At 42.0% G+C, this 26,957-nt stretch overlaps 2 protein-coding genes across 2 annotated transcripts in view; both read right to left on the reverse strand.

Moving 5' to 3' along the window:
* Nucleotides 1-2,555: 2,555 nt before the first annotated feature.
* On the reverse strand, nt 2,556-21,207 carry mynn (myoneurin). The gene is made up of 12 exons (XM_080418314.1): nt 21,155-21,207; nt 18,880-19,165; nt 17,675-17,793; nt 16,086-16,394; nt 15,009-15,224; nt 11,136-11,460; nt 10,902-11,101; nt 9,559-9,718; nt 8,844-9,022; nt 5,717-5,803; nt 4,904-5,029; nt 2,556-3,129 (listed from the first exon to the last, which is right to left on the reverse strand). The coding sequence occupies exons 2-12, from the start codon at nt 19,146-19,148 to the stop codon at nt 2,762-2,764; spliced, it is 2,358 nt and encodes a 785-aa protein (XP_080274440.1). The 5' UTR covers nt 19,149-19,165; nt 21,155-21,207; the 3' UTR covers nt 2,556-2,761.
* Nucleotides 21,208-23,981: 2,774 nt separating this feature from the next.
* prpf4bb (pre-mRNA processing factor 4Bb) overlaps nt 23,982-26,957 on the reverse strand; it is a 31,446-nt gene continuing 28,470 nt past the window's right edge. Inside the window, exon 18 of the mRNA XM_080417990.1 lies at nt 23,982-26,956. Within this exon, the coding sequence (XP_080274116.1) occupies nt 26,753-26,956 (204 nt within the window). The 3' untranslated portion in view covers nt 23,982-26,752. The remainder of the gene's footprint in view (nt 26,957) is intronic.

The raw sequence follows: 26,957 nt of genomic DNA on the forward strand, positions 1-26,957 counted from the left end.
AACATTTGTAACTCAAATCGTATTGCTTCTGGGGGGATTTCTACAAATGTCTTCTAAATCCGATCATTTAAAAAATATATATATTTTGCTATAATATCAGTGGTGCTCGAACTTTTTCATGTCAAGGACCTCCCAGAATTATATGTATTTGAGCTTGTATATCTGCTGTTTTTGAATGGCCAAAGAAATCTAAAAAGACATACGGATTCAATGGGTTAAGTAAAAGATCAAATATTTTCGATAGGGGACATTTCACCCTGGATTGTTCTTTTCCTTGGTTGCTCCCCGTTATTTATGTTCTAATATCTAATGCAAGTTTTCTTTACTATTTTAATAGCATGGCTACAGAATGAGAATCAAGCCAACATTAAAAAAAATACAATCTAATTGTGGACAATCTGGACATGAAAATAAAACCCTTTTCAAAAACCATACATATTTTCAAACACTTTGCCTGAACAAATAGCATGAATGATGAATCTAACAACGCAACCAGTTTACAGGATATCGGAATAAAACACTTTAAGAAATCAATGACTTCCTACTATTCAAAATGTATTAAATGAACTATTTTCATCAGAACACTTTAAAGGGCCAGACCACTCTGGTAGAGGTTTGAGTTGTGTAGTTACCTTGCCATGATATAACTTCAAAGGTGGACAAGAAATCTAAAATAATTGCTCCATTGAGCAATTAGTACTGTATTTTTTTTTAAATAAAAATGTCAACTTCCTGTTGATTTTACTATTTGAAGATCCGGATCCACGGATCCAGTCCGGGTTTTCTCTCTAATAGAAATAGCAAAATCAACATGAAGTTAACATTTTTATAAAAAAAAAAAAAAACAGTACTGGGTTTGGTGATGTTCTATATTATCTAAATCAGCTTTGTTTGTGTTCGTTTACGGGCTAAAAGAGTGACTTTGAGATCTGTTTTACTGTACAATGTAAGTCAATGAGGAGCATATTTTGAATTATCAATGGAGCAATTATTTTAGATTTCTTGTCCACCTTTAGAGTTACATCATGGCAAGGTAACTAAACAACCCAAACCTCTACCAATGTGGTCTTGCCTTTTAACATTTGAAACTATTAACATGATTTTAAACTGACACAAGATTAAAAAAGAAAATGAAAAAAACTCTCTGGCATGTTCCGTATAAATATCACAACGTATGTACTGTATGTATGAGAGAGGGGGAAACAAGGTCCAAAACGAGAGTGATGGCAGCGTATCTGAACTGAACGAACGGTCCTACAGTTAAGTACGCTTGCTGAAAAAAAATGAAAGTGTTTAACAGAGGTGAAATACCCCTTTAACCACTTGAACCCCCAGCGTCCATTGTTTTGTTTTGTTTGTAGCGGGGCATTAGCCAACAATAGCCGATCTACAAGCTCACGATGCGTCGCACAAGTTGTGACGCATTGTGAGCATATAGATTGCCTATTTTTTGGGGCAAAGATAGATTTGTTTTGTTTTTGTCCCATTCCTAAGACGATAATTTGATGACCGGCGGAGTACGGCTCAGGAATAAGACAAAAACAAAAACAAATCCTCGAATTCAATGCTTCATGGAGCGTGTAATTAATAGGAAATAAGCATTTTTTTTTAGGTGAACTACTCCTTTACGTGGTTAACCCATTAAGACCGGGAACGCATGGTTTGTGTCATTTTAAGATTTCTTTGGGCTATTCAAAAATAGCAGATCTACAAGCTCATAGCGCGGCACCGAGTGCCGCGCAATGAGCTTGTAGATCTGCTATTTATTTTTTTATCATGAATTTTTTTGGCAAATCTTTGAATATATATATATAATTTTAAAGCTAAAATTTTTAACTCAAATCTTTGCTTCTGGGGGGGTCCCTGGAACAACATATTTTGAGATGGGGTGGAAAAAGTTTTGTTCCAGGGACCCCCCCAGAAGCAAAGATTTGAGTAAAAAATATATGTAATAAAAGATTTGCACAAAAAATGCCGATCTACAAGCTCGTAGATCTGCAATTCTTTTTAACAGCCCAAATAAATCTTAAAACGACACAAACGATGTGTTCCCCGGGTCTTAAAAAGGTTTAAAGGGCAAGACCACTTTGGTAGAGGTTTGGGTTGTGTAGTTACCTTGCCATGATGTAACTCCAAAGGTGGGCAAGAAATAAAAAATAATTGCTCCATTAATTAGAAATTGATAATTCAAAATATGCTCCTCATTGACTTACATTGTACGGTAAAACAGCTCTCAAAGTCACTCTTTTAGCACAAAAACGAACGCAAACATAGCTGATTCAGACAATATAGAACATCACCAAACCCAGTACTGTTTTTTTTTTTAATAAAAATGTCAACTTCCTGTTGATTTTACCATTTTTAATAAGTAGAAAACCCGGACTGGATCGGCGGATCCGGATCCAGATCTTCAAATAGTAAAATCAACAGGAAGTTGACATTTTTATTAAAAAAACAAACAGTACTGGGTTTGGTGATGTTCTATATTGTCTGAATCAACTTTGTTTGTGTTCATTTATGTGCTAGAAGAGTGACTTTGAGAGCTGTTTCACCGTACAATGTAAGTCAATGAGGAGCATATTTTGAATGATCAATTTCTAATCAATGGAGCAATTATTTTTTATTTCTTGCCCACCTTTGGAGTTACATCATGGCAAGGTAACTACACAACCCAAACCTCTACCAAAGTGGTCCTACCCTTTAAGACGACGCAGACCCTATATAATAACACGTTTCCGGGGCTTTTTATATCAATGAATGATCATTGCTGCGCTTGGTTGATCAGCGAGTCGTCCACAGTCCTGATGATGACGATCTGCTGGATGTTCTGAGCGGGCGACGAGGGCCTGAGGTGCTCCACCAGGGCGTGGTAGGTCTCTGAGGAGATGGTGGTGGTGGTGGTGGTGGTCTCGGAGGCCAGGGTCACCGTGGTGGTCGGGTGGCCGGCGGCGCTGATGGCGGTGGCGGAGGGCTCCGTCTTAAAGACCTGGACGGTGGCGGTCTGGGACTTGGAGTGGCCCGGCGTGGCCGGGTCGGGGTTGTGCGGCTCCAGCCCTGAGATCAGGACCTCCTCGTGGTCCTGCTTCTTCTGGACGATGGAGACCACCGGGGCGGACGCCAGGAGGAACACTGTGGTTGGGAAACGGGGCGACAAGGTGACACGACGCACGCACACTAGGGTTGTTAACGTTCATCCGAAATCAAATTTGAATATTGAAAATAAAGAAAGTTTTATAATAATCAGTGGTGGAAATGGCGTTGCAGGCTTGGGAACGGCGTTCCCATAGCAACCGTTGCGGGGGAGCGCTGTGAACACGTGTGGGAACGCTCTTCAGAGCGTCCAACTCTTTTTTTTTTTTTAACATAACATTTTTAATTTATGGTTGCTGTATGAGGCCAAACGTGACACAAACATTCTTACGTTTTCCAATGTTGTAAAAATGTGTAGAATAAATATTAAGTTTCAACAATTCTGTCAACTAAGAATTACGTCAATGACAGCCACACATGTCCGTACAACGGCGTGCAACGGTACGCTACGTGACGGTAGCCCCGTCCACTCCCATGTTAAAAAAAAAACGGAACGGTACTTCCGGTTTTAAACTTAACATGGGAGTGGATGGGACTTCCGGCGTCCGTACGGCAACTTGACGGACGCTTTACGGACATGTGTGGCTGTACCCATAGCCTGCGACACACGTTTCGGCACGGCGCCAGCCAGCCATGTAAACAAACCGGTGGGTGTGTGGTTCACTGCTACGCTATGGATTCTAAAGGCAAAAAAGGAAAGATAGCTGAGGAAAACAGGATTTAACAGTTGGTGGACAGAGGCATTTGCTTTCATTGCCACTTCAGATGGATTTCCTGAATGTTTGCTCTGCAATGAAAAGTTATTAAGTAAGTCCTGTGGTGCGTTTTTTAAAGTTGTTTTGACTGGGACAATACAAAACAAACCACACCCAGTGTGAAGTGAGTGGTGCGATAGAGTTGGTAAAAAAAATTTGATCGGCTATTTCCAGCTAAGAGGTTTAGAAAGAAAACAGAGCAGACCAAGTACAGAGCCTAAGGTCAAGTTTACTAGTTTTAAGTATGGAGGGTTTAAGTGGTTAAATGTCTGAAAATACACATTAACATGAATCCATAATAGAAAAGATCACGTGTAAACAAACAAAAAACATGAATCAATACTGATGATAGAGCTGTCAAACAAGTCTATGAAGCTATCTATGAAATCTATGAAAAGGTTTAATCTGCAACACAGTTTTATACAATATGTAGTGGGGGGGGGTCTCTGTTTCATCTCTCTCTCAGCTAAGGGGTCCTTGGACTGAAAAACCTTGAAGACCCCTGTCTCATAGTCTTGGTCTTAAGGTGACTCTCTACCAAACAGACTACAACAGCCTGGTAGTCTGTTGGCAAAAGTTGTCATTTAGGTTCATCACAAGCAGTCGGCCGATGTGCACATTGTTGTGCTAATGCCTGCAAGATCTTGCCGGTGTTGCCAGGTCTGCTTATTATAAGCAGTAACATAGTTTGTTTGGGCTTGTTTCTGAAGTGTAGTTGCTTATTCGGGCTGGCTTTCAAGATTCTTTTTGAAAATAGCTGATATAATGGGGCTCAAGTGGTGAAACTGGTCGCTTGTTTTGGGCTTGTTTTTGGTCGTTTTCCCTCAGAGAATCTGGCAACAGCGGAGCTTTTTCACCCGCACCAAAACAAACATAGCATTCTCCACCAGCCCGGGGCTAACGGCGGGCTCTAGTCTAGTCGGGACCGACCGAGCAAGTTCAGTTTCTCTGTGTCGGGGTCGATAGAGGTCCCGACCCAACGGAACGACGCCATCCGACAACAATTTGTCGGCAGCAGACGCTTTTCCAATGCCTCCCAACGCTACACACACACTCACCAGACTGTGCTCTCTCCTTGTGGTGTCTCAGGTCGTCAGCGTGGGCCTTCTCCTGGTGCTTCATCATGTTCTTCACGCTCACAAACCTGTTACCACACAGCAGACACTGGACACCCGGGTTCCCATCTGACACACACACACACACACACACACACACACACACACACACACACACACACACACACACACACACACACACACACACACACACACACACACACACACACACACACACACACACACACACACACACACACACACACACACACACACACACACACACACTTCATTTAATTTTCCTTTTCCAATGACTTCCCCCCTGATTACAGTAAACACAATATAAATGAATAAATACAATTCCATTAATAATTATTCAAGTGCAGCTACAAGTTAGTAAAATAATAATGTAAATTGTACAGTAAGAGGATAAAATAATAATGTAAAGTGTACAGTAAGAGTATAAAATAATAATGTAAATTGTACAGTAAGAGGATAAAATAATAATGTAAATTGTACAGTAAGAGGATAAAATAATAATGTAAATTGTACAGTAAGAGGATAAAATAATAATGTAAATTGTACAGTAGGAGTATAAAATAGTACAGTAAGCGTATAAAACAGTCGTGCAACATCAACTGAAGCATTCAAAATACGAAATAATTGATTCCTGTAAATGACATGTCATTATGAGGCATAGACTAGACTGGCACACTGGCCGATACGGGCGTTTTAGGCGTCAGCGTTCTGACAGCGGTGCGTGGGAACAACTCTAGTTTTGATTTAGAGTGTTGGCGTCTGATTAGAACAACTCACCGGGATGGATCTTGCGGGTGTGTTTCTTCCGCTCAGAAGACGTGGCGAAGCTTGTGTCACAATGTAAACACTTGTACGGCGTCTCACCTGGAACACAAGAACATGTACAGTATGTGCATCATGTAGTACTTAGGCCTGACCTCTAACAGTCAAATAGTCGACTAATCAGTCGAGGGGTGTCTGAGTCGACTGCCAATCTCTAAGTCAAATTATTATAAAAAAAAATAAAATAATAATCTCTCCGACTGAGAGATTGGCCTAGTTTTTTATATTAATTAACTAATTGTTTGCCAAAAATAGGATACACATCATGATTTATTGGGAGAAACATTATGTTAAATCAGACACTAAGCACCCCTACAGCCAAATGGAATGTTCCTCTATTGCATAACATATTTTTTGCATGATTTGACTGAGAGATTGGAAGTCGAATCAGATTCCACTGACAATCTCAGTCCAATCATGCAAAAAAATAATATTTATTTCTATTTTTTTGGGGGGGTTTGTGTCCTTAGTCGACTGCCAGTCGACTAATGGCAATTAGTCGCCAATCAGATTCGACTAAACAAATCCTTAGTGGGGGACAGGCCTAGTAGTACTGTATGTACAGTATGTGGTAAGACAGACTAAATCAAAGCTATGCTTACAGTACGGTAACAGTAAGTATCACAAGGCTGAGGTCTGAAGTTTAGTCTTTATTCAAAAGACTAAAACTAGATCAACTTTTGCTGTCAAAATCAACGCTGCATGTTTCAGTCATTTAGATTCCATAGAAGCCGGCGCATGTCTTCTATAGCAGTGGTTCTCAAACTTGTTCATGTCAAGGACCCCCAAATTGACACTTAATAGCCCCGTGGACCCCCATTTGAAAAGTTGTGCCAGGGGACCCCCATAAGAGAAGTTTTTTTACGGCTCTAGCAGTGATTCTCAACCATTTTAATTTCAAGGACCCCCAGTTTGACATGCATTAGGCTACGGACCCCCATTTAACACATCCACCGCCAGAGGTTAATCTCATAATGTACTCACCAGTGCCAAGGTGTTTTTGTTGTTTTTTTGTTTTTTTCATGTCGCCATAGATCTTGTTAAAATCCTTAAGATTGAGCCGTGAACGGTCTGTTTACATCCGCGAGATCTCCCTGTATCTCCCAGTGAAGACCGCATGTCAAACGGACTTCCATGACTGTAGTTAGAGCGGATTACGTTAAACAGTGAAATGCGAGGAGAAAAAACTACAGGAAGAGAATTGAGTTTCAGTTTCGTCTGTAGAATGGGAGCGGGCGTGATCGTCGAAACCGGATCCCAAATAATTCTATTTCCTGTCATCAAACCGGAAACGGAAGTGGATAAAAAAAATTCCGAAAGTGCACCCGGACCGCGCATGCGCGAAAAGACCGCAGCCCGTAGGACTACGGGCTCGGCGCTTAACCGTTGGATTTAACGGCCCGTAGAACTACGGGCCCGGCGGTAAAGGTGTTAATGACATTTCTATCTCTGGGACCCCAATTTATATTGTGAAATCAATGTATCTGAGAGTGTACACATGGAACCAAATGGACCCGTTAGGGTCCATTTGGTTCCATGTGTACACTCTCAGAGTGTACACTCACAACGCGCTGCGATGCGTTGTTGTGAGCTTGTAGATCTGCTATTTTCAGAGCACAACACCCGAGCGCAACCAAACATACAATGACTTGTCTTTTAGTTCTACTGGATCTCTTCTCCACTAGATCCCTCACTAACATCTTAGTCTAGTTTTTATCGTAGCTTAGTTTTTATTTATTTTATCTTATTTCGACAAAATCAACACTGCTGCCATCAGTGGTGGCCGACTCTCACCTGTGTGTTTAAGTGTGTGACTCTAACCTGTGTGTTTACGTGTGTGACTCTAACCTGTGTGTTTACGTGTGTGACTCTAACCTGTGTGTTTACGTGTGTGACTCTAACCTGTGTGTTTACGTGTGTGACTCTAACCTGTGTGTTTACGTGTGTGACTCTCACCTGTGTGTTTACGTGCGTGACTCTAACCTGTGTGTTTAAGTGTGTGACTCTAACCTGTGTGTTTACGTGTGTGACTCTAACCTGTGTGTTTACGTGTGTGACTCTAACCTGTGTGTTTACGTGTGTGACTCTCACCTGTGTGTTTAAGTGTGTGACTCTAACCTGTGTGTTTAAGTGTGTGACTCTAACCTGTGTGTTTACGTGTGTGACTCTAACCTGTGTGTTTACGTGTGTGACTCTAACCTGTGTGTTTACGTGTGTGACTCTCACCTGTGTGTTTACGTGCGTGACTCTAACCTGTGTGTTTACGTGTGTGACTCTAACCTGTGTGTTTACGTGTGTGACTCTAACCTGTGTGTTTACGTGCGTGACTCTAACCTGTGTGTTTACGTGTGACTCTAACCTGTGTGTTTACGTGCGTGACTCTAACCTGTGTGTTTACGTGTGTGACTCTAACCTGTGTGTTTAAGTGTGTGACTCTCACCTGTGTGTTTAAGTGTGTGACTCTAACCTGTGTGTTTACGTGTGTGACTCTAACCTGTGTGTTTAAGTGTGTGACTCTCACCTGTGTGTTTAAGTGTGTGACTCTAACCTGTGTGTTTAAGTGTGTGACTCTCACCTGTGTGTTTAAGTGTGTGACTCTAACCTGTGTGTTTACGTGTGTGACTCTAACCTGTGTTTACGTGTGTGACTCTAACCTGTGTGTTTACGTGTGTGACTCTAACCTGTGTGTTTACGTGTGTGACTCTAACCTGTGTGTTTACGTGTGTGACTCTAACCTGTGTGTTTACGTGTGTGACTCTAACCTGTGTGTTTACGTGTGTGACTCTCACCTGTGTGTTTACGTGTGTGACTCTAACCTGTGTGTTTACGTGTGTGACTCTCACCTGTGTTTACGTGTGTGACTCTAACCTGTGTGTTTACGTGTGTGACTCTAACCTGTGTGTTTACGTGTGTGACTCTAACCTGTGTGTTTACGTGTGTGACTCTCACCTGTGTGTTTACGTGTGTGACTCTAACCTGTGTGTTTACGTGTGTGACTCTCACCTGTGTTTACGTGTGTGACTCTAACCTGTGTGTTTACGTGTGTGACTCTCACCTGTGTGTTTACGTGCGTGACTCTCACCTGTGTGTTTACGTGCGTGTGTGATGAGCGAAGAGGAGACGGAGAAGGACATGCCACAGGTGTCACACTGGTAGGGCTTCTCTCCGGTGTGCCGCCGCTTGTGGTACGTGAGCGTGCTGGACTGGGCGAACGCCTGACCGCACGTCTCACACACGTAGGGCTTCTCGCCGCTGTGCAGTCTGTGGGAACACAGGCACACACACACACATTTTAATTATTTATTTGAATCCACAAATTACAATTAATTTACAGGGAAACAGATATAGTTCGGTTGATAGTTCATGGTCCCTAAGGATACACATGGCACCTCCTCCTCCACACAGACAAACCTAGAACAGCTGAAACAGAGCAATAATCGCAAGTTGTTAGGCTTTGCTTTTTGTCATGCCAGCGATTGTTAGGCCACTCGTGGTCAGCTTACATACATACATACATACATACATACATACATATATACATATATACATACATACATACATACATACATACATACATACACTTCCATCTAGCCCATTTATACCTGAGGTCTGACCTTTTCTGAAAAACTTCAAATATTTATTCAAAAATGACAACAAATGTATGTTGCTATATACTGTACATAGCAACACCAACCCCAAAAGGGGTTCCCTTCCTGAAAGGTATAGTTACAAGAATGGGATTACAAGAATGCCCATGTCTAACCCAGAATGGGCAAAACACAGCAGACATATAGTACCTGATGTGTATCTTGAAGTTGGAGGAGGTGGCAAACTTGAGGCCGCAGCGCTCACAGGTGAAGGGCTTCTCGTCACCGTGGTACATCCTACGATGGGCCACCAGCTGACACTTCTGAGCAAAACACTTGTCACACTCTGAGCAACCAAAGGGCTTCTCTCCTGCAACAGGGAGTGAGGAGCAGAAGCATTAACAATATGAAACAATAACAATATGAAACAATAACAATATGAAACAATAACAATATGAAACAATAACAATATGAAACAATAACCATATGAAACAATAACAATATGAAACAATAACAATATGAAACAATAACAATATGAAACATCATCATGTGATAAATGATGTGGTATCCGAACGGCGATACCCGATACCAGCATTTTAGGAAGTATCGGCAGCTTTTCCTCTACTGGTATCTGTATTGTGATTACTTGTCTATGTGTCGTTACCTGTGTGTGTGTGTGTGTGTGTGTGTGTGTGTGTGTGTGTGTGTGTGTGTGTGTGTGTGTGTGTGTGTGTGTGTGTGTGGTCATACCTGTGTGTATGCGTAGGTGTGTCTTCAGCTGGGTTCCCTGTGTGTGTGTGTGTGTGTGTGTGTGTGTGTGTGTGTGTGTGTGTGTGTGTGTGTGTGTGTGTGTGTGTGTGTGTCTATGTGCATGTATGTGTGGTCATACCTGTGTGTATGCGTAGGTGTGTCTTCAGCTGTATTCCGTGTGTGTGTGTGTGTGTGTGTGTGTGTGTGTGTGTGTGTGTGTGTGTGTGTGTGTGTGTGTGTGTGTGTGTGTGTGTGTGTGTGTGTGTATGTGTGTGTATGTGTGGTCATACCTGTGTGTATGCGTAGGTGTGTCTTCAGCTGGGTTCCCTGTGTGTGTGTATGTGTGTGTGTGTATGTGTATGTGTGTGTGTGTGTGTGTGTGTGTGTGTGTGTGTGTGTGTGTGTGTGTGTATGTGTGTGTGTGTGTGTGTGTGTGTGTGTGTGTATGTGTGTGTGTGTGTATGTGTGTGTGTGTGTGTATGTGTGTGTGTGTGTATGTGTGTGTGTGTGTGTGTGTGTGTGTGTGTGTGTGTGTGTGTGTGTGTGTGTGTATGTGTGTGTGTGTGTGTGTGTGTGTGTGTGTATGTGTATGTGTGTGTGTGTATGTGTGTGTGTGTGTGTATGTGTATGTGTGTGTGTGTGTATGTGTGTGTATGTGTGTGTGTATGTGTGTGTGTGTGTGTATGTGTATGTGTATGTGTGTGTGTGTGTGTATGTGTGTGTGTGTGTGTGTGTGTGTGTGTGTGTGTGTGTGTGTGTGTGTGTGTGTGTGTGTGTGTGTGTGTGTGTATGTGTGGTCATACCTGTGTGTATGCGTAGGTGTGTCTTCAGCTGGGTTCCCTGTCTGAAGGTCTTGGAGCAGAAGATGCATTTGAAGGGCTTCATGCCGCTGTGTATCTTCATGTGTCTCCTCAGGCTGCAGGTCTCTGTGAACACCCGGCTGCACACGTCACAGGGCAGCACCTTCTTCACCCTCCCCTTCTCGTCCAGCTCCTCCCCCGTCCCCGCCCCCCCCCTCCCCCTCCTCCACCCCCAGCTCCTCCTCCTCCTCCCCATCATCGTCGTCCCCGCCCCCGTCGTCCCTCTCCGTCCAGTCCGGGTCCACGCCCAGATCCATGGCGCTCCACTCTTCTTCGTCGTCGTCGTCCGCCGCTGCCTCTTCATCCTCCTCCCACTCCCCGTCTTCCTCGACGCCCGCGGTGGTGGCTGCTGCCGCCGCCACCTCCTCGCCGTCTCCCTGCGCCACGCCCTCTCCTGCTGCTGCTTCTTCTTCCACCTCCGCCGCCTCCTCCACTACGTCTTCCTCTCCGTCTCCGCTGCCGACAGAGCGGGTCCTCCTGGCCGACGCTCCTCGCCCTAGGGCTGTGTCAGTGCCATGAACCATTGTGTTTATGCCAAAGAACATTGTTGATTTTGACAGCACATTTTTATTTCATTTTAGTCATAGTCTTTTGAATCAAATTCCATTTAGTTTTAGTCATATTTTAGTCACCTGAAATGTTTTGCTGTTAGTCTAGTTTTAGTCGACTAAATATCATAAAGGGACTACACCATGAATTTAAAATTTTTCTTCTTTTTTGTGTGTTTTTGGTCTCCCCTACCTCTCTTCTAGCCTGGTAAACCCTCCCTCCGGAAATCTCATTTCTATTTGATTCCAGGAGTGAGTCTGGCCTGATCGCCCATTCTGCAATATTGGCTGTGGGCTGGAGTTGGGCGGGAGTAATACCGTTGACTGACAACCCCTTCAGCCAATGATAATTTTCCCCCTTCAGCCAATCAGCAGTTCACCAGTCTAATATGACGCAACAGGACTTTTGAGACGGCCATGCCCAAAATGGGTTGCCTTATTCGGATACATGGGTGTCACTGCCCTATTTTTTAAATAGGCTTTGTCATGATTAATTGACCACATATATGAAGTTAAACAACTAAATTCTATTCAAACGATATCTTATAAGTAAATTCCGTGCCTCAAAATAGAAGTTAGAGAGCTTTTTGAAGTAAAAAAATAGCGGAGAATATTGCGGACAAGAAAAAGATGGCTGCCGTTCGTGTTTTGGGCTCACTCAAACTCGCCACCTGATTGGCCAACTGTCGCTGTCAATCACAGAACGATGTGCGACGACGCTGATAGGCTCGGTTAGTTGGTAATTCCACTAGAAACCCCCACAATGGGCTATCAGGCCAGACTCACTCCTGGAATCAAATAGAAATGAGATTTCCGAAGGGAGGGTTTACCAGGCTACTGTACCTCTCTTCTATCCCCAAAAATACCCCAGTTTGAACACTCAGGCTTTCACAGCAAATCTGGGGTTTTCTGTAAATTGGTCTCAAAACAGGCCAAACTGATTTGCACCCTGACGTCACCTCAGGGTACAATACCTCCAGTTTTTCAGTTCCAACCAAAAAAAAAAATATTAATAATCTATTTTTTAAATGTTCTCATTTTTTTCTTATTTTTTTGTTTAACTTTTTCCACTTTTTGTTTTTTTTTTGCGGGCCTTGATGGCGTCGTAATGGCTGATTTTACACTTGGTTGCATGCTGAAAATAGCAGATCTACAAGCTTGACGCGTTGTGAGCTTGTAGATCTGCTATTTTCAGATCGCAAAACCCGAGCGCAAACAAACATAAAATGACTTGTTTTTCAGTTCTACTGGATCTCTTCTCCACTAGATCCTCACTGACATTTAGTCTAGTTTATTTGTTGATGAAATTGTCAATACATTTAGTCTTAGTTTTAGTCATCATAGATTAGTTTATATTTAGTTTTCGTTTAGTTTTTATTTCGTTTTTATTTAGTTTTTGTTTAGTTTTTATTTAGTTTTTATTTAGTTTTTATTTAGTTTTTATTTAGTTTTTATTTAGTTTTCATTCAGTTTGTCAGTGATAAAAGGTAGTCGACGAACATTCTTCGTCACAGTTTTAGTCAACAAAATCAACCCTGCAGGAACATATGAATATGAATACAATTTCTGCTGCCTTTTAGGCTTCATAAAGCCCCAAAAATGCACAGGGCAGAGATATGACTAATAACTTAAATATAGCCTTAAATATAGAAATGACATATTTAAAAATGTTTCCAAAAAAAGGAAAAATAGTGGAAATAGCTGATGGTGACGTGTTGTAAGCTTGTAGATCTGCTATTTCCGCCATGTATGGAAAATGTTAGAAAGATTTAAATGTGTGAACATTTTTCAACATGGAAACGATTATATGCAAAATGATATGCGGTCATCTCAAATAATTACGATTAACCCATTAAGACCTGGAACGCATCAGTGTCACTTTAGATTTCTTTGGCTATTCAAAAATAGCAGATCTACAAGCTCATAGCGCGGCACCGAGTGCCGCGCTATGAGCTTGTAGATCTGCTATTTTTTTTTTTTTTTTTTTTCAAAAAACTGTTAGGATTTAGATTTTTTTAAAGAATCGCCTCAGGTCTTAATGGGTTAAGACGATTACGTAATAATTGTGACAGGCCTACCTCTCCCTCTCCCTCTCCCCCGTCCTGCTCCTCCTCTCCCTCTCCTTCCCTCCTTCCCCTTCGCCTCCACCTCCTCCTCCGTGGTCCAGTCCGGGTCGTCCGCGTCCCGGTTCTTCTTGCTCCTCTCCGCTTTCTCCACCAGCGCCCCTATGGATGTTAACACTTAACTCTTTGACTGCCAGAGTATTTTCATAAAGTACTCCCCCAGTGCCAGCAATTTTCGTGTTTTTTTATTTTTATATTTTGAATTTTTCTCATGAAAATAATTTAAAGACACATAATTTAAAGACCCAGCACAAATCCGCCACTAGAGAGCAGCACATGACTGCTTGATCAGGTCGTTGGGTTACTCTCACCCTTCTCTATAGATTAGACAGGGAAAAACATGAAAACGGACGTGACGTCGTCCCAGATTGTTTTGATCGGCCAAAATTACGATGTGATACACGACGGCGATGACTGATCGTCACCCAGACCATAGATTATAGAAGAGAACCTGTCCGTTTGTCCGTTATACCGTGTGAAAAACCGTTTGTTTACCTATTTTGGACGAAAATGACTGGGGGAAAATAATCAAAAACCGGAAACGGAATCCAGGTCATGAAACCGGATGCAGATGTCCGTGAAGTCGAAAATAACATTGAATATTAAGCAGCATAGCGCAATCAGAGATTAAACAATGAACGCGCGTCCAGCGCGTCGAACGCGTCAACGGCCACCTGGACAAAGTAGCACTTGACGCGTCGTCCGCAGTCAAAGAGTTAATCTATAATCCATTAACTACCGTTAACCAATACATTTTCACCATCTTTCAAAAATATTTTTAATAGCCAAAGAAATCTTAAAATGATACCGATGCATTCCCGGTCTTAACGGGTTAATCATTTATTCAATTAAAATTATCGATTTTCAATTCATTGAAAAAAAAGAAAAAGATTTGGGGAAAACTTTTTTTGGGGGGCTGGTGAAAGTTACAGGTATGGTGTGTGTGTGTGATATGAAATGTGAGTTTACCATAATCACAGTAATCCTTAATCATATTCCATCATATTCAAGGGCTTTTGGAGAGAAATGAGACAGACTCATAGAGCACTGCAGAGGGCAGGTGTGTGTGTGTGTGTGTGTCTGTGTCCAGCTGACGCTCGTTGATGCTCGTTAATGTTATATATACATCAAGGCAATTATGTTTCTGCACTCATTTTCGGTTTCGGTCCTAAAAAACGCCCATTATCAATGAATCGGTTAATCGATCGATAAGGTTATCAATGAATGAATTAATCGATAATTTGCATCCCTACCTGCTACGTCTCCTCCCTCCCCTCCTGCTTCCTCCTCTCCCTCCTCGGTTTCTTCTTCTTCTTCGACTCTGCCCGCCGCCGATCCTCTGCCCCGTCCTCTTCCTCTTCCTCGCCCCCGCCCCCTGCCCCTGCCCCTGCCCCTCCCTCTCTTCCCCTCTCCGCTGCTCTGTCTGGCTCGTTTGGCGAGGGGGCTCTGCGTGGAGGAGGAGTCGTCGCGCTCTCCTGTGGCGGCGGCGTCGTCATCATCCGCGGCTTCCTCTGCAACGTTCTCCTCCTCCTCCTCCGCCGGCAGCTCTTCCTGTCTGGTTACGCCTCGTCCTCGTCCTCTTCCTCTCCCCCTTCCTGTGACGACATTACAAATTAAAGTTGATGATTAACTGTCACACAAAATAATCAACGATTAGCGATTAACGATGTCATTGAATGAATACAACTTTCATTTCTGTTTAGTTTTTAGGTTTTCATAAATCACAAATTGCACAAGGCAGATATGACAAATATCTTAAAGGGGCCACACCATGAATTCCATTTTTTTTTTGGGGGGGGGGGGGTATTTTTTGGGCTCCCCAGTGTCTCTTGTACCCCAAAAAATATATTTTTTTAACATTCAGTCATTCATTCTCATTTCAGAGATTTTCAGAATGGGCGTGTCTGAACAGGCCATTTCAGAATGGCAATGCAAGTGACATCACTTGCATTGCCATTGCATTGATGCTGGCCAGACAGAATTGCTCAGTAGCCCCCCCCTGCCCAAGAGGACGTTTTGGTATTGCAGCTGAAAGTGCTGTATAAGCCAGAGACAATTGACTTGGGATGAGTATATCTGAGTGATGATTTAGGCTCAAACCTTTTGAAAAAGGTTTGAGGGACATACACCATATGATATTAAATATCAAATATTTTTTTAAATTCATGATGTAGATCCTTTAAACATACGAAGAAATTACTGACATAATATTATACTAATATAATATTAATATAATATTAATAATATTATACTAAAAATTGAAAAAGTGAAAATAGCCGATCTACAAGCTTGCCTTACAACACGTCACAAAGATCTAGATGTAGCTCTGCTATTTTTGGAAAAGGTTTGAAAATGGATGAACATTTTTCTACATGGAAAACGATTATCTCAAATAATTTCGATAATCTCAAATAATTGCGATCAGGCTAATAACTAATAACTGTGACAGGCCTAACCTCTTCCTCTTCCTCTGCGGGGGGACTGCGTAGCGGGCGCGAGTTCGGCGATGCCGGCGCCGGCCGATACCTTGGGTTTCCTGCCTCTCTTCCTGCCCCGCCCTCTCCCGACGACGCCCCCGCCACCAGGTGAAGGGTTATAATCTTCGTCGCTCACGAATCCCTCCTCCATTTGCTGCGCCTCCTCCTCTTCCTCGGCCACCGCAGGCGTCTCCTCGTCCGCCGTTCCGTCCGGCGCTCGGCGCTTCTCTTGGTCCGTCGTGGAGGAAGCGACGGCGGGACTGTCGGGGACAGACTCCACACCCTGGGCTGTGTCACCGTTACACATTTAAGTTTAAAGGTTTCATGACGTTCAGTTTTACAACACATTAAGTCTTTGTCATGGTCCTTCAAACGCATGGATTAAAGCAAAATAAAATCTCACGACTGAAAAAAAATTGTATGGCCAAGTCCTATTATAACATTTGTGAAACAGTGTGAAAGGAGCCCCCCACAGTAGCGCTGTTTGTTAAACAATGAACACATTATGTAAAATTAGGTTTTAGTAATATTGTTTCTGCCTTGAAAAAAAATCACAGACTGAGGCTTTAGCCTTTGCTTTTATGAAATATCTGAGATATTAGGGTTTTATGGAATATGCTTCTGAACATATTGCTAGTTTGACCACTTCAAATGCTCTGATCTTTCAAAATAATAATCAAAAATAGCCTATTCTACAAGCTCTCAATGCGAGCTTGTAGATCGGCTATTTTCACTGCGCAACATGCTTCCATAGAAAACATGCTGGCTTCTATCGAATCCAAATGACTGAAATCAGTCATGGTGACTGAGAACTTTAATCCATGCAAACGTGTATAAAAAGTTTTAACTGAAAATTCCACTCCAGTGAGCCATTGCAGGTGTTTTTCTCTCACATTTCTAAAGCCTTTTCAACTGCAATGAAAAAAGAAATCTTTGCCTGCGGGTGTCGCTGTTGAGGGATTCTGCCTGTCAATCATCACCTCTGCTCCGCCCCCCCAAAGGAAAGGATAGGGGAGGGGAGGGGCGAGGAGGGGCGTGGGCGGGATTAATGGCCTGTGACTTCACTATCCAAGGGCCAATCTCGGATTACTTTTCAGCCTAATTATTCAGAAAACCCCAGACCACAGAAAATCCACTGCATGTTCAAAGTTCAGTTTTTTTGGGTGTAATTGAGGTCATAAAACCCCCCAAAAAAAATATTGGAAAAAAAAGTGAAAATGAATGTCATAGAACCTTTAAGACGATTAATTGTCACACCATTTCATTGTGTTTTTGGCATTGGAACATAATAAATACAAATAAATTCCTAATTCCTAAAATAATATTGCACAGGGCAGATATGACAAATAACTTAAGTATAAAAATCTAAAAATAGCAGAAATAGCTGATCTACAAGCTTACAACGCGTCACGTTTAAGCTAGTAGATCAGCCATGTCTGCCATTTTTGGAAAATGTTTGAAAATGAACATGTTTCAACATGGATACGACTCTGACGATTATCTCAAATAATTGAGATCATCTCAAATAATTAGCGATCAGGCATAGTGTGATAGTTGCATCCTCTCACCCGGCTCAGACTTAGACGTGTCGCTGGGCTCTGTGTGTCGGGGGTTTTCTTCCAGATACCGCGTGGCCTCTGACATCCCGAGGAACACGGCTGCACTGCGCACCGTGGACAATTTGTTACTGAAACAAACAACAACGTGGACACATGGAGATCAAACTACTGAATTAATACACTTCAGAGAAATTACTAAATGTTTATATTGTCGCTGTCAAGGCAGAAAACCTCCTATCTCTGTGATTTTACATTTAGTGTTTTTTTGTGTGTAAATTAAAGCCCCTACTTCAGTGGTTCTTGAACTTCTTCATGTCAAGGACCCCCAAAATGATATGTATTTAGCTGTATTTGGCTTAAAGGTTTCATGACATTCAGTTTTACAACATATAAAAGTCTTTATCATGGTCCTTCAAACGTGTATTAAAATGTTTTAACAGAAAGATCCACTCCAGTGAGCCATGGCCGTTTTTTTTCCATCTGTGTTCTGAAGCCTTCTCAACTGCAATGAAAAAATTAAACTTTGCCTTCAGGTGTCGCTGTTGAGGGATTTTGTCTGTCAATAACCGCCTCTGCTCCGCCCCCTCCAAAAGGAAACGATAGGGTAGGAGAGGGGGCGGGATTAATGGACTATGACGTCAAAATCCAGGGGACAATCAGCACTTCTTTTAGCCTAATTATTCAGAAAACCCTAGACCACAGAAAATCCACTGATTGTTCAAAGTTCCTTTTTTTGGGGTGTAATGTTGGTCATAAAAAATAAATAAAATGAATGTCATGAAACCTTTAAATTTGATGCATTGATGTATCGTTACAGGGACGGATTAACCCCCGCACGGGCCCCTGGGCCGCCAATTTTGGGGCCCCCCCCACAATTTTTTTGGGGGGGTGTGGTCCTCAAAGGGCCCACTTTGAGGGGTCCCCAGCAGGGACCCCCAGCCTGGGGGGGCCTTGAAGGGCCTTGTCAAGAGCCTCAAACCCAACGAGAATCAATGCTGTAAATACAGAGGAGGGGCCACACCACACATTTCAAATTTGATTAACCTATACATTAAATTTTAGTAAATTGTCGATGGCAGCGCGGCCCAGTTCCCGAAGGGGCCCCTGAGAGCCAAGGACCCCTGCTGGGCCACGGCCCCACGCGGCCCAATGGCTAATCCAGCCCTGATCGTTACAACCCCCTACGAACAAACACATCCTCCCGATTTTCTCACCCGGCGAGGCTCATCATCTCTCCGGTGTAGACGAACTCCAGAAGCTTCTCCAGGGCGTAGCGGCTGACCTTGTCGGGGTCCAGGCTCATGACCAGCTGGCCCCGGTCGGTCTGGGAGCTGAAGTACACGCTGAAGGCGGCCAGCACGTTGCGGTGCGCGCGGAACTCCACGTCCTTGACCGCCACGGTGATGTCGCACATGAAGTCCTCCTCGCGCTGCTGGTGCAGACGCTGCAGCAGCAGCTTCCCGTGACTCGCCACGTGGGCCATGTTGGTTCACTGCTTCCCTGGGACGAGGCCAGACACAGACGGCAGCGGTCAAGAACATTGAACTGTCTTTAACCCATTGATACCTGGAACGTATCTGTGTCACTTTTAGATTTCTTTAGGCTATTCAAAAATAGCAGATCTACGAGCTCATAGCGCGGCACCGAGTGCCGCGCTACGAGCTTGTAGATCTGCTATTTTTGAAAAATCGTGAAAATTATTTTTTTACATTTTTTCCCGAAAAACTGTTAGGATTTAGAAAATGTTTAGAAGCGGCCTCAGGTCTTAATGGGTTAATACACCTTACAGCTGTTGTGTGGAAATAAGAAAAAAGTACCCCGCCCCCCCTTCTATGTTGCCTAGAACTGGATAATTGATTGAGGTCATGTGATCAGTGACATACGCAAGGTGTACTTTTGGCTGAGGGGGCATCTGTGTGTCATTTTTAGATTCCTTTGGCTATTCAAAAAATAGCAGATAAACAAGCTCACAGCGACGCTATGAGCTTGCAGATCTATTTTCAGAAGAATCGTGGAAAATGTGTGCAAACTGCAAACAACATTTCTATCAAAAATCGTTGATTATGGGGAGGTCCCTGGAAGGTTTTTTTGATATATATTTGTCCACCGACCACCCACGCTCATAGCGCGGTTATGAGCTTGTAGATCTGCTATTTTTGAATAGCTCAAAGAAATCTTAAAATGACACAGATGTGTTCCCGGTCTTCATGGGTTAATGTCCGCTCGTTTTGTAAAAACATTTTTTATTTTTTACAATGAATGTAAGAACAATAAATGTCCTCCACCACCACCAGCCAGCATGATGTGATGACCCCTGATCCCTGATCATCATCAACAGTAACTTAGTCTAAAGTAAATCATCTCATCTGTCATTGCAGTTTGGTTCAAAATGAAGGCAAAAAAAAGGCCAGTTGGGTCTAAAAAGACCACTTGGGTTTAAAAATGAAGGTTAAAAATAAAGACCAGTTGGGTTCAAAATGAAGGTTAAAAAAAGACCAGTTGGGTTCAAAATGAAGGCTAATATAGACCACGTGGTTCAAAATGAAGGCTAAAATAGACCAGTTGGGTCAAAATGAAGGCTAATATAGACCACGTGGTTCAAAATGAAGGCTAAAATAGACCAGTTGGGTCAAAATGAAGGCTAATATAGACCACGTGGGTCAAAATGAAGGCTAATATAGACCAGTTGGGTCAAAATGAAGGCTAAAATAGACCAGTTGGGTCAAAATGAAGGCTAATATAGACCAGTTGGGTCAAAATGAAGGCTAAAATAGACCAGTTGGGTCAAAATGAAGGCTAAAATAGACCAGTTGGGTCAAAATGAAGGCTAAAATAGACCAGTTGGGTCAAAATGAAGGCTAAAAAAAAGACCAGTTGTGTTCAAAATGAAAAGCAAGACCACAATGGAATGGCAAGGAGGAGCACCTAAATGTCACGTAAAAATAAAACACTTTATTGCAGGCCTGTAACTAAATGTATCATCAGCTGGGTTACTATGGTGACATTTTGTAAAATAAAAGCTCCTAAAGAGAGGATTGTAAAATAAAAGCTCACATTTAGAGAGGATTGTAAAATAAAAGCTCTTCCACGCAGAGGCCTGTCTGTAGAACGCAGGTCGCTAATGTTTAACACAATGCTAACATTAGCGCGTTATATTCCACATAAAACCCCTGTGATCGTGAGTTATAATCATGTGAAAGGTTAACCAGTGTAAAAGGTCAATTAAATAAGCAGATAAAGATTAGATAACGGCGTCAACAAAGCGTCAATAAAAAGCGCGCAAAACGTCGTGCTTTTATTGCGAAGGTTTTGGGCGATTTTTCTGTTTTGTTTTTGTTTTGTTTTTTTTCTACTAACGGAAATAAGAGTCAAAATAATACATGTTTTTTTTAGGTGTTAAACAATTCAACAACTTAAACCCCGCGTCACAGAAACGTCGCTGTTTGTCATTTTTAATCTCTCGGAATCCTTAGAAAAGCATAAAAGTACCTTTTATTATTTTCCTCCTGAGGCCAATGGCGGCCATTAAGCTGTCATTAGGGTTGCCAGTCTCTCGTGAGAGAAATAAGCAAGTAACCAAGTCTAGGAAAACAAGCCCAAAAGAAGCAACTATATATTAATTAGGCCATGATTCACTGCCTTTAAATTGTTTTAATGTTGTTTTTTGCTCTTGCTATTCTTTCTGCTTTGTTGTTGAGTTGCTGTTGCTTTTTCTGTAAAGCACTTCTGCTTTATTTTATTTTGTATTTCTTTGCACTGTAAAGGAAGCAATTTGAGCTGCATTCATGTCATGAAAGTTGCTATAAAAATAAAGTTTACTATTATTATTATTATTATTATGAGCACTTTAAACCTGTATACATTGAAAATAGCAGATCTACAAGCTCACAACTTGTAGATCTGCTATTTAAAAAGAAATCTTGCAATAAAATGTGGAATATTTGGACTATCTTTTTTTCTAACAACACAAATCTGGTATGCGGGGCTCCCTGGCACGAAACATTTTCGGATGGGGGTCCGTGGACAAATACGTATAGCCTACATTTGGGGGCCCTTGACGCGTAAATATTTGAGAACCACTGGTTAAAATAATGTTCAAATTGTGAAGCAAGCCCAAATAAACAACTACACTTTAGAAACAAACCCAAATAAACAACTACACTTTAGAAACAAACCCAAATAAACAACTACACTTTAGAAACAAACCCAAATAAACAACTACACTTTAGAAACAAACCCAAATAAACAACTACACTTTAGAAACAAGACCCAAAAAAAAAAAAAAAAACTACCAATATTTAGACAAGCAACTTTACAGAAAAACAAGCCCAAAGTCGCTTATAATAAGCAGACATGGCAACGCTGGCAGTCAGTGGCGTCATCAACTCTTCTCTTCGCAGATGAGCGAGGCTGGGACCGAGGCTACGTCATCAACGGTCAGACATCCTGCGAGATTCTCGCGAGGTTTGTGTGTGTCTTAAAGCTACAGTGCAATCAAAAACATTTTAACTTGTGTTCGTATTTTGCAGTGGTGTAAAGTAACTAAACGTTTACTCGAGTAGGCCTACTGTACTTAAGTACAATATTGAGGTATTTTGAATGTACTGAAGTATTTCCAGTTTTCAATACTTTTACTTCTACTTCACTACATCTCAGAGGCCAATATTATTACAAAACTTTAATTACTAGTTACTTTGTAGATTTGGATTATTATTACTGTAAACACTTCAGCCGTAAACATTTGAAAATAGCTGATCTACAAGCTCACAATGCGTCGCAATATGACACCTTGTGAGCTTGTAGATCTGCTATTTTCAAAAGATTTCTATACATTTTATACATTTGAAAACATGTGAAATGGGACATTCTGCTGCTGCATAATGAGTACTTTCTACTTTTGGTACATTTTTAATTCCGGACCTTTACTTTAAAAGAGTAAAAGAGTATTTCTACTTTCTTACTTATCGAATTAATCAAAAATTTCCACCACTGTTTTATTTGTGCTTGAATTAAATAAGCAGTGGTACTAGAATGAGTACTTTTACTTTACTACTGACGTTACTCTGACTGACTCGTGTACTAGATGTTATGTTTAAACTGTTAATAAAGTATTCAATCAATCAAATAAACAATCAATCAATCAATATATGTCAGCTCAGCTGGCAAAGTGGCAATTTGCTTATTCACCACAAGGGAGCAGTAGAGACCAATCCATACAGGTTCTTAAGCCTTATAGTTTTCCTCTTATTCTCCTGTTAAAATTGCTCCAGGTCCGATCAGCCGCACCAGACTTGGCTCAAACACTGTTCAGGGGTCTGACATGATGACGATAGTGACACCAGGGGCCACACGTGCCCCCCTGGGGCCTCAAGGGGGCCATAGGGGCTCCGTTTCTTCAATCCGCACCAAACCTACAAAACAGCAGGGGTCCGCCATGAGATTACTAGTCACACCCAGTCAAGGGCCACAGGTGCACGGATGCTCTAATCCAGTGGTTCTCCACCAGTGGTCTTTGAGGGGAGGTTCCAGGTGGTCCCCAGCAAAATGGAGAGTTGGTAACCAAATGGACCCTTATAGATCTTTAACTCTTGAGAGCGTAAAATGAAACCAAATGGACCCTTACGGGTATAGCAGATCTACAAGCTCGTAGTGCGGCACTCTGTATATCTGCTATTTTTAAATATCCAATGAAATCTTAAGTGACACAGATGCGTTCCCAGATGGAATGGGTTAATCCATGTATAATTGTACAATAATTGTATCACTAATGAGAGCTTGTGACAAAGGAGGCAGTGGAGGAAGAAGTGCTCAGAAAAGTAAAAATCCTGTTGTCTAAATTGTGCTGGAGTAAAAACATGCATAAGTATAATAGACCAATTATTTGTTTACCAACATTGAGACTGGACGCAAAGGTGATCGTTTCATGCAATCAAATCCCAACATATAGTTTCAGGGGTTCTGCTGGTTTCAGTTCATTCAACCTCCTCTTGTGTGTTGGCTAGTGAGGCGCGTCCTAGTGAGACATGACAGAATGGGGTTCATTTGGTGCCGGCCTGCGCGCGCATTCTGGTTCTTATCAGTGTGACGTCGTCTGTTGAGGGGTCTATTGGCATCAAAATAAGATTATAGTATCAAAGTAGAAGTACTCAAATATGCAGAATGTCCCATTTCACAAACTGAAAATAGCAGATGTACAAGCTAAGGCCGCGATGACATTGGCTTGTACATCGAGGCATGCCCGACGCATTGCGAGCGACCTGTAGATCAGCGATTTTCATTATTTATCTTAAACAAATCAAACACTGGGAATAGAATATTAAATGCTTTTTTTTTTATTACTAAAAGTTGTGTTACACTGAAGGTGCTCCTTTTACCAGCTTCATTTCACAACTAAGTCTTTATTGAAATCACATTTTTTTTACCACTTAAATGGAAAAAAGAAAAAAGAAAAGAAACATGGAACAATGCTAACAATTGAATATGTACAGCGCGTGAGGAGAGGACAGATACAGATGGTAGCGTCAACGGGCCGCCATACATGGGTTTGGTGGAGGACAGATACAGATGTGGCTTCGACAGGCTGCCGTTGGTTGGTGGAACAAACTAGGCTCGTAAGGGGAGGCACTTAAATCTGAGAGCCTAAAAGAGCCGGGACCTAAAGAGCCAAAAGACCGGAGGTGGGGGAGAGACTGGAGAGAGAGACCGACCGACCGACCGACGGGGTTAAAGTGTTGATCTGTTCACCAACAGAAAAGAAAACTGCTACCCGCCTTCAAAAGAAATGGAGATTCTGTAAAGGGGAAGTACAGCAATAAGTTATGGGTCTATTCCTTCCTTTAGCTCAGGGGCTGATGCCTGGGAATGGGCTCCATATGCACAGCGGCCATATTGGAAAGAAATTGGTCTTCCCTTCCTTAAAGGAGAATTTTGGACTAAAGTTTTCTTACCTTTTCTATGACGTTATATCTTAGGACGAATGGTACAGTAGAAACATTTCATAACTCCACCCCTGAGCCACCACAGCTTAAAAGGTGCGCGGATAGGCCTTAGGTTAGATCACATATTTTAATAGCTTTTTTTTATTATTTTTTTGATGAGATCTGACGTTCATAGTGACAGAGCACTATGAACAAAAAAAAGCTATTAAAATATGTGATCTAACCTAAGGCCTATCCGCGCACCTTTTAAGCTGTGGTGGCTCAGGGGTGGAGTTATGAAAATGTTCTACTGTACCATTCATCCTAAGATATAACGTCATAGAAAAGGTAAGAAAACTTTAGTCCAAAATTCTCCTTTAACAGGTGTTACCAGTGATTCTAATGAAAGGTTCTGTCCCGTTTAGTGTAGCACAGTGGTTCTCAAACTTATTAATTTCACGGACCACCAAAACAGAGTACAAATAGAACGAAAAAGGGTCCATTCGTACACTCTCAAGAGTTACAGACTCTTAAGGGGCCATTTAGAACACCCTAAAAGACACTTTGAAACCCAATGGTGTAGCTGGAGTGTTTCCAGTGAGCCAACATGCACAGTATCAGCACCCTGACTCTGTCTGACCAGAATGGAACAGAGCCTTCATTAGTATCATTGTTAACTCATGTGAAGGAAGAATAAGGGACAGTTCACCCCCCAAAAAATATAATTTTCTATGGATTAGTCGTCCCATTGAGACTTGAATTCATGGATATTTTCTTCTTTTTGTCTCATTCCTAAGACAATAATTTGATGCCCAGCGGACCGGTAGGTCGAGGTTCTGGTAGTATAGACAAAGGAAACTCTTTCCTACCGGAACCGCTGCCGGTCATCAAATTATTGGCTTAGGAATGAGACAAAAATAAAACAATATCCATGAATTCAAGTCTTCATGGGGTGACTAATCCATAGGAGGAAAAATAAGGTCATTTTGATCCCTTTAAGGAAGAGGCTCAATTTCTTTCCAATATATCTGCTGTGCATAGAGACTATAAAGGGGGGGGGGGGGGGGGGACATTGATGCACATACAGAGCATTTACACAGGCCGGCACCACAGTGTTCTAAAGCACACAGAAAGGTGCACGTTCAGAAGCATGCTTCGCCCCACCATGAGCAATGTGATCATCCGAAACAAAAAGGAGACGGGGAGGAAAGAACAGACGTGCCCATATTTAGATATTTGCAACTACGATGAAAAACCGCTAAACTGACACTCATCATTAATTATGCAATAATAATAGACATATTTACAGGAATTCTTCTTTCCTTCTTTTCTTTATAACATTAGTCACTTCAATGCCAGTTTAAATAGAAAAAAAGTCCATAACTGCGTCGTTGAGGGGTTGGTGGGTGGGGGGGAGGAGGGGGAATGGGCCAAGTTTTCACGACGATTATCACGCACACAAAAAGAGTTTTCCGATGGCTACTTATTTCGATGGCCTATTTACAATAAAACAAGATTCAAAAATGAGAAATAAAATCCATAACATTCTCAAACAGAAGTCTGTGTGTGTTGTTGTGTTGTTGTTGTTGTTGTTGTTGGCTGCCTTATTGTGAAAGTTTTCCTCGGTTGAGCAGAGCTGGTCTGGAGGTTCAGGTTCTGGAGCCGGTTGCACCAAACCTCACACTAAGTTCAAACTTAGCCTAGTTATAGCTTAACCCCTTCAATCCGGGGACGCATCTCTGTCATTTTAGATTTATTTGGCTATTCAGCGGAAATCTTTGAACATATATATATATATAACTCTAATCTTTGCTTCTGGGGGGCCCTGGAACAAAAAAAAATTACAAGCTCACAATGAGTCGCAATATGACACGTTGTGAGCTTGTAGATCTGCTATTTTCAAAAGATTTTTGTTTTGACATTTGAAAACTTTTTTTTTCTAATTAATAAAAATATATTTAAAGAATTTGCAAAAAAATTCTAAAAATAGCCAAATAAATCTAAAAATGACAGATACTTTCCTGGTCTAAATGTTTTTTTTTTAAGCCATTTAAGCTATAACTAGGCTACGTATGAACTTAGTGTGAGGTGGTGCAACCGGCCCCTGGTTCTTGGAGAGAGTCTGCTCTAGAAGGGTCTTCGTGTGTGTGTGTTTGTGTGTTGTTGTGGATCAGATCTTCTCCTGGATGAAGGCGTGCTGCAGGGCCTGGTTGATGCTGATGCGTTTGGCCGGGTCCAGCATCAGCGTCCCGTCGATGAGGTCTTTGAGCGTCAGGACTTTCTTGCGCTGGTCCTCGGGGAGCCTCTGGCCCCCCACCATGTCCGTCAGCAGGTCCTTGGTGGGGTTGATGGTGCTCATCACCGTCACTTTCTCC

The sequence above is a fragment of the Gymnoscopelus braueri genome (assembly GCF_963280865.1).
Source record: "Gymnoscopelus braueri genome assembly, chromosome: 21".
Classification (NCBI taxonomy): Eukaryota; Metazoa; Chordata; class Actinopteri; order Myctophiformes; family Myctophidae; genus Gymnoscopelus; species Gymnoscopelus braueri.

Excerpts from the sequence above, each read along its gene's own strand:
- mynn (XM_080418314.1), bottom strand. The coding sequence starts at position 19,148 with ATGGCCCACGTGGCGAGTCACGGGAAGCTGCTGCTGCAGCGTCTGCAC. Across the intron at positions 11,461-15,008 it reads AGGGAGGGGCAGGGGCAGGG|CCCTAGGGCGAGGAGCGTCG; the intron begins GCAGGGGGCGGG and ends GCACTGACACAG. Across the intron at positions 3,130-4,903 it reads CAAGGAGAGAGCACAGTCTG|TGTTCCTCCTGGCGTCCGCC; the intron begins GTGAGTGTGTGT and ends TCCCAACCACAG.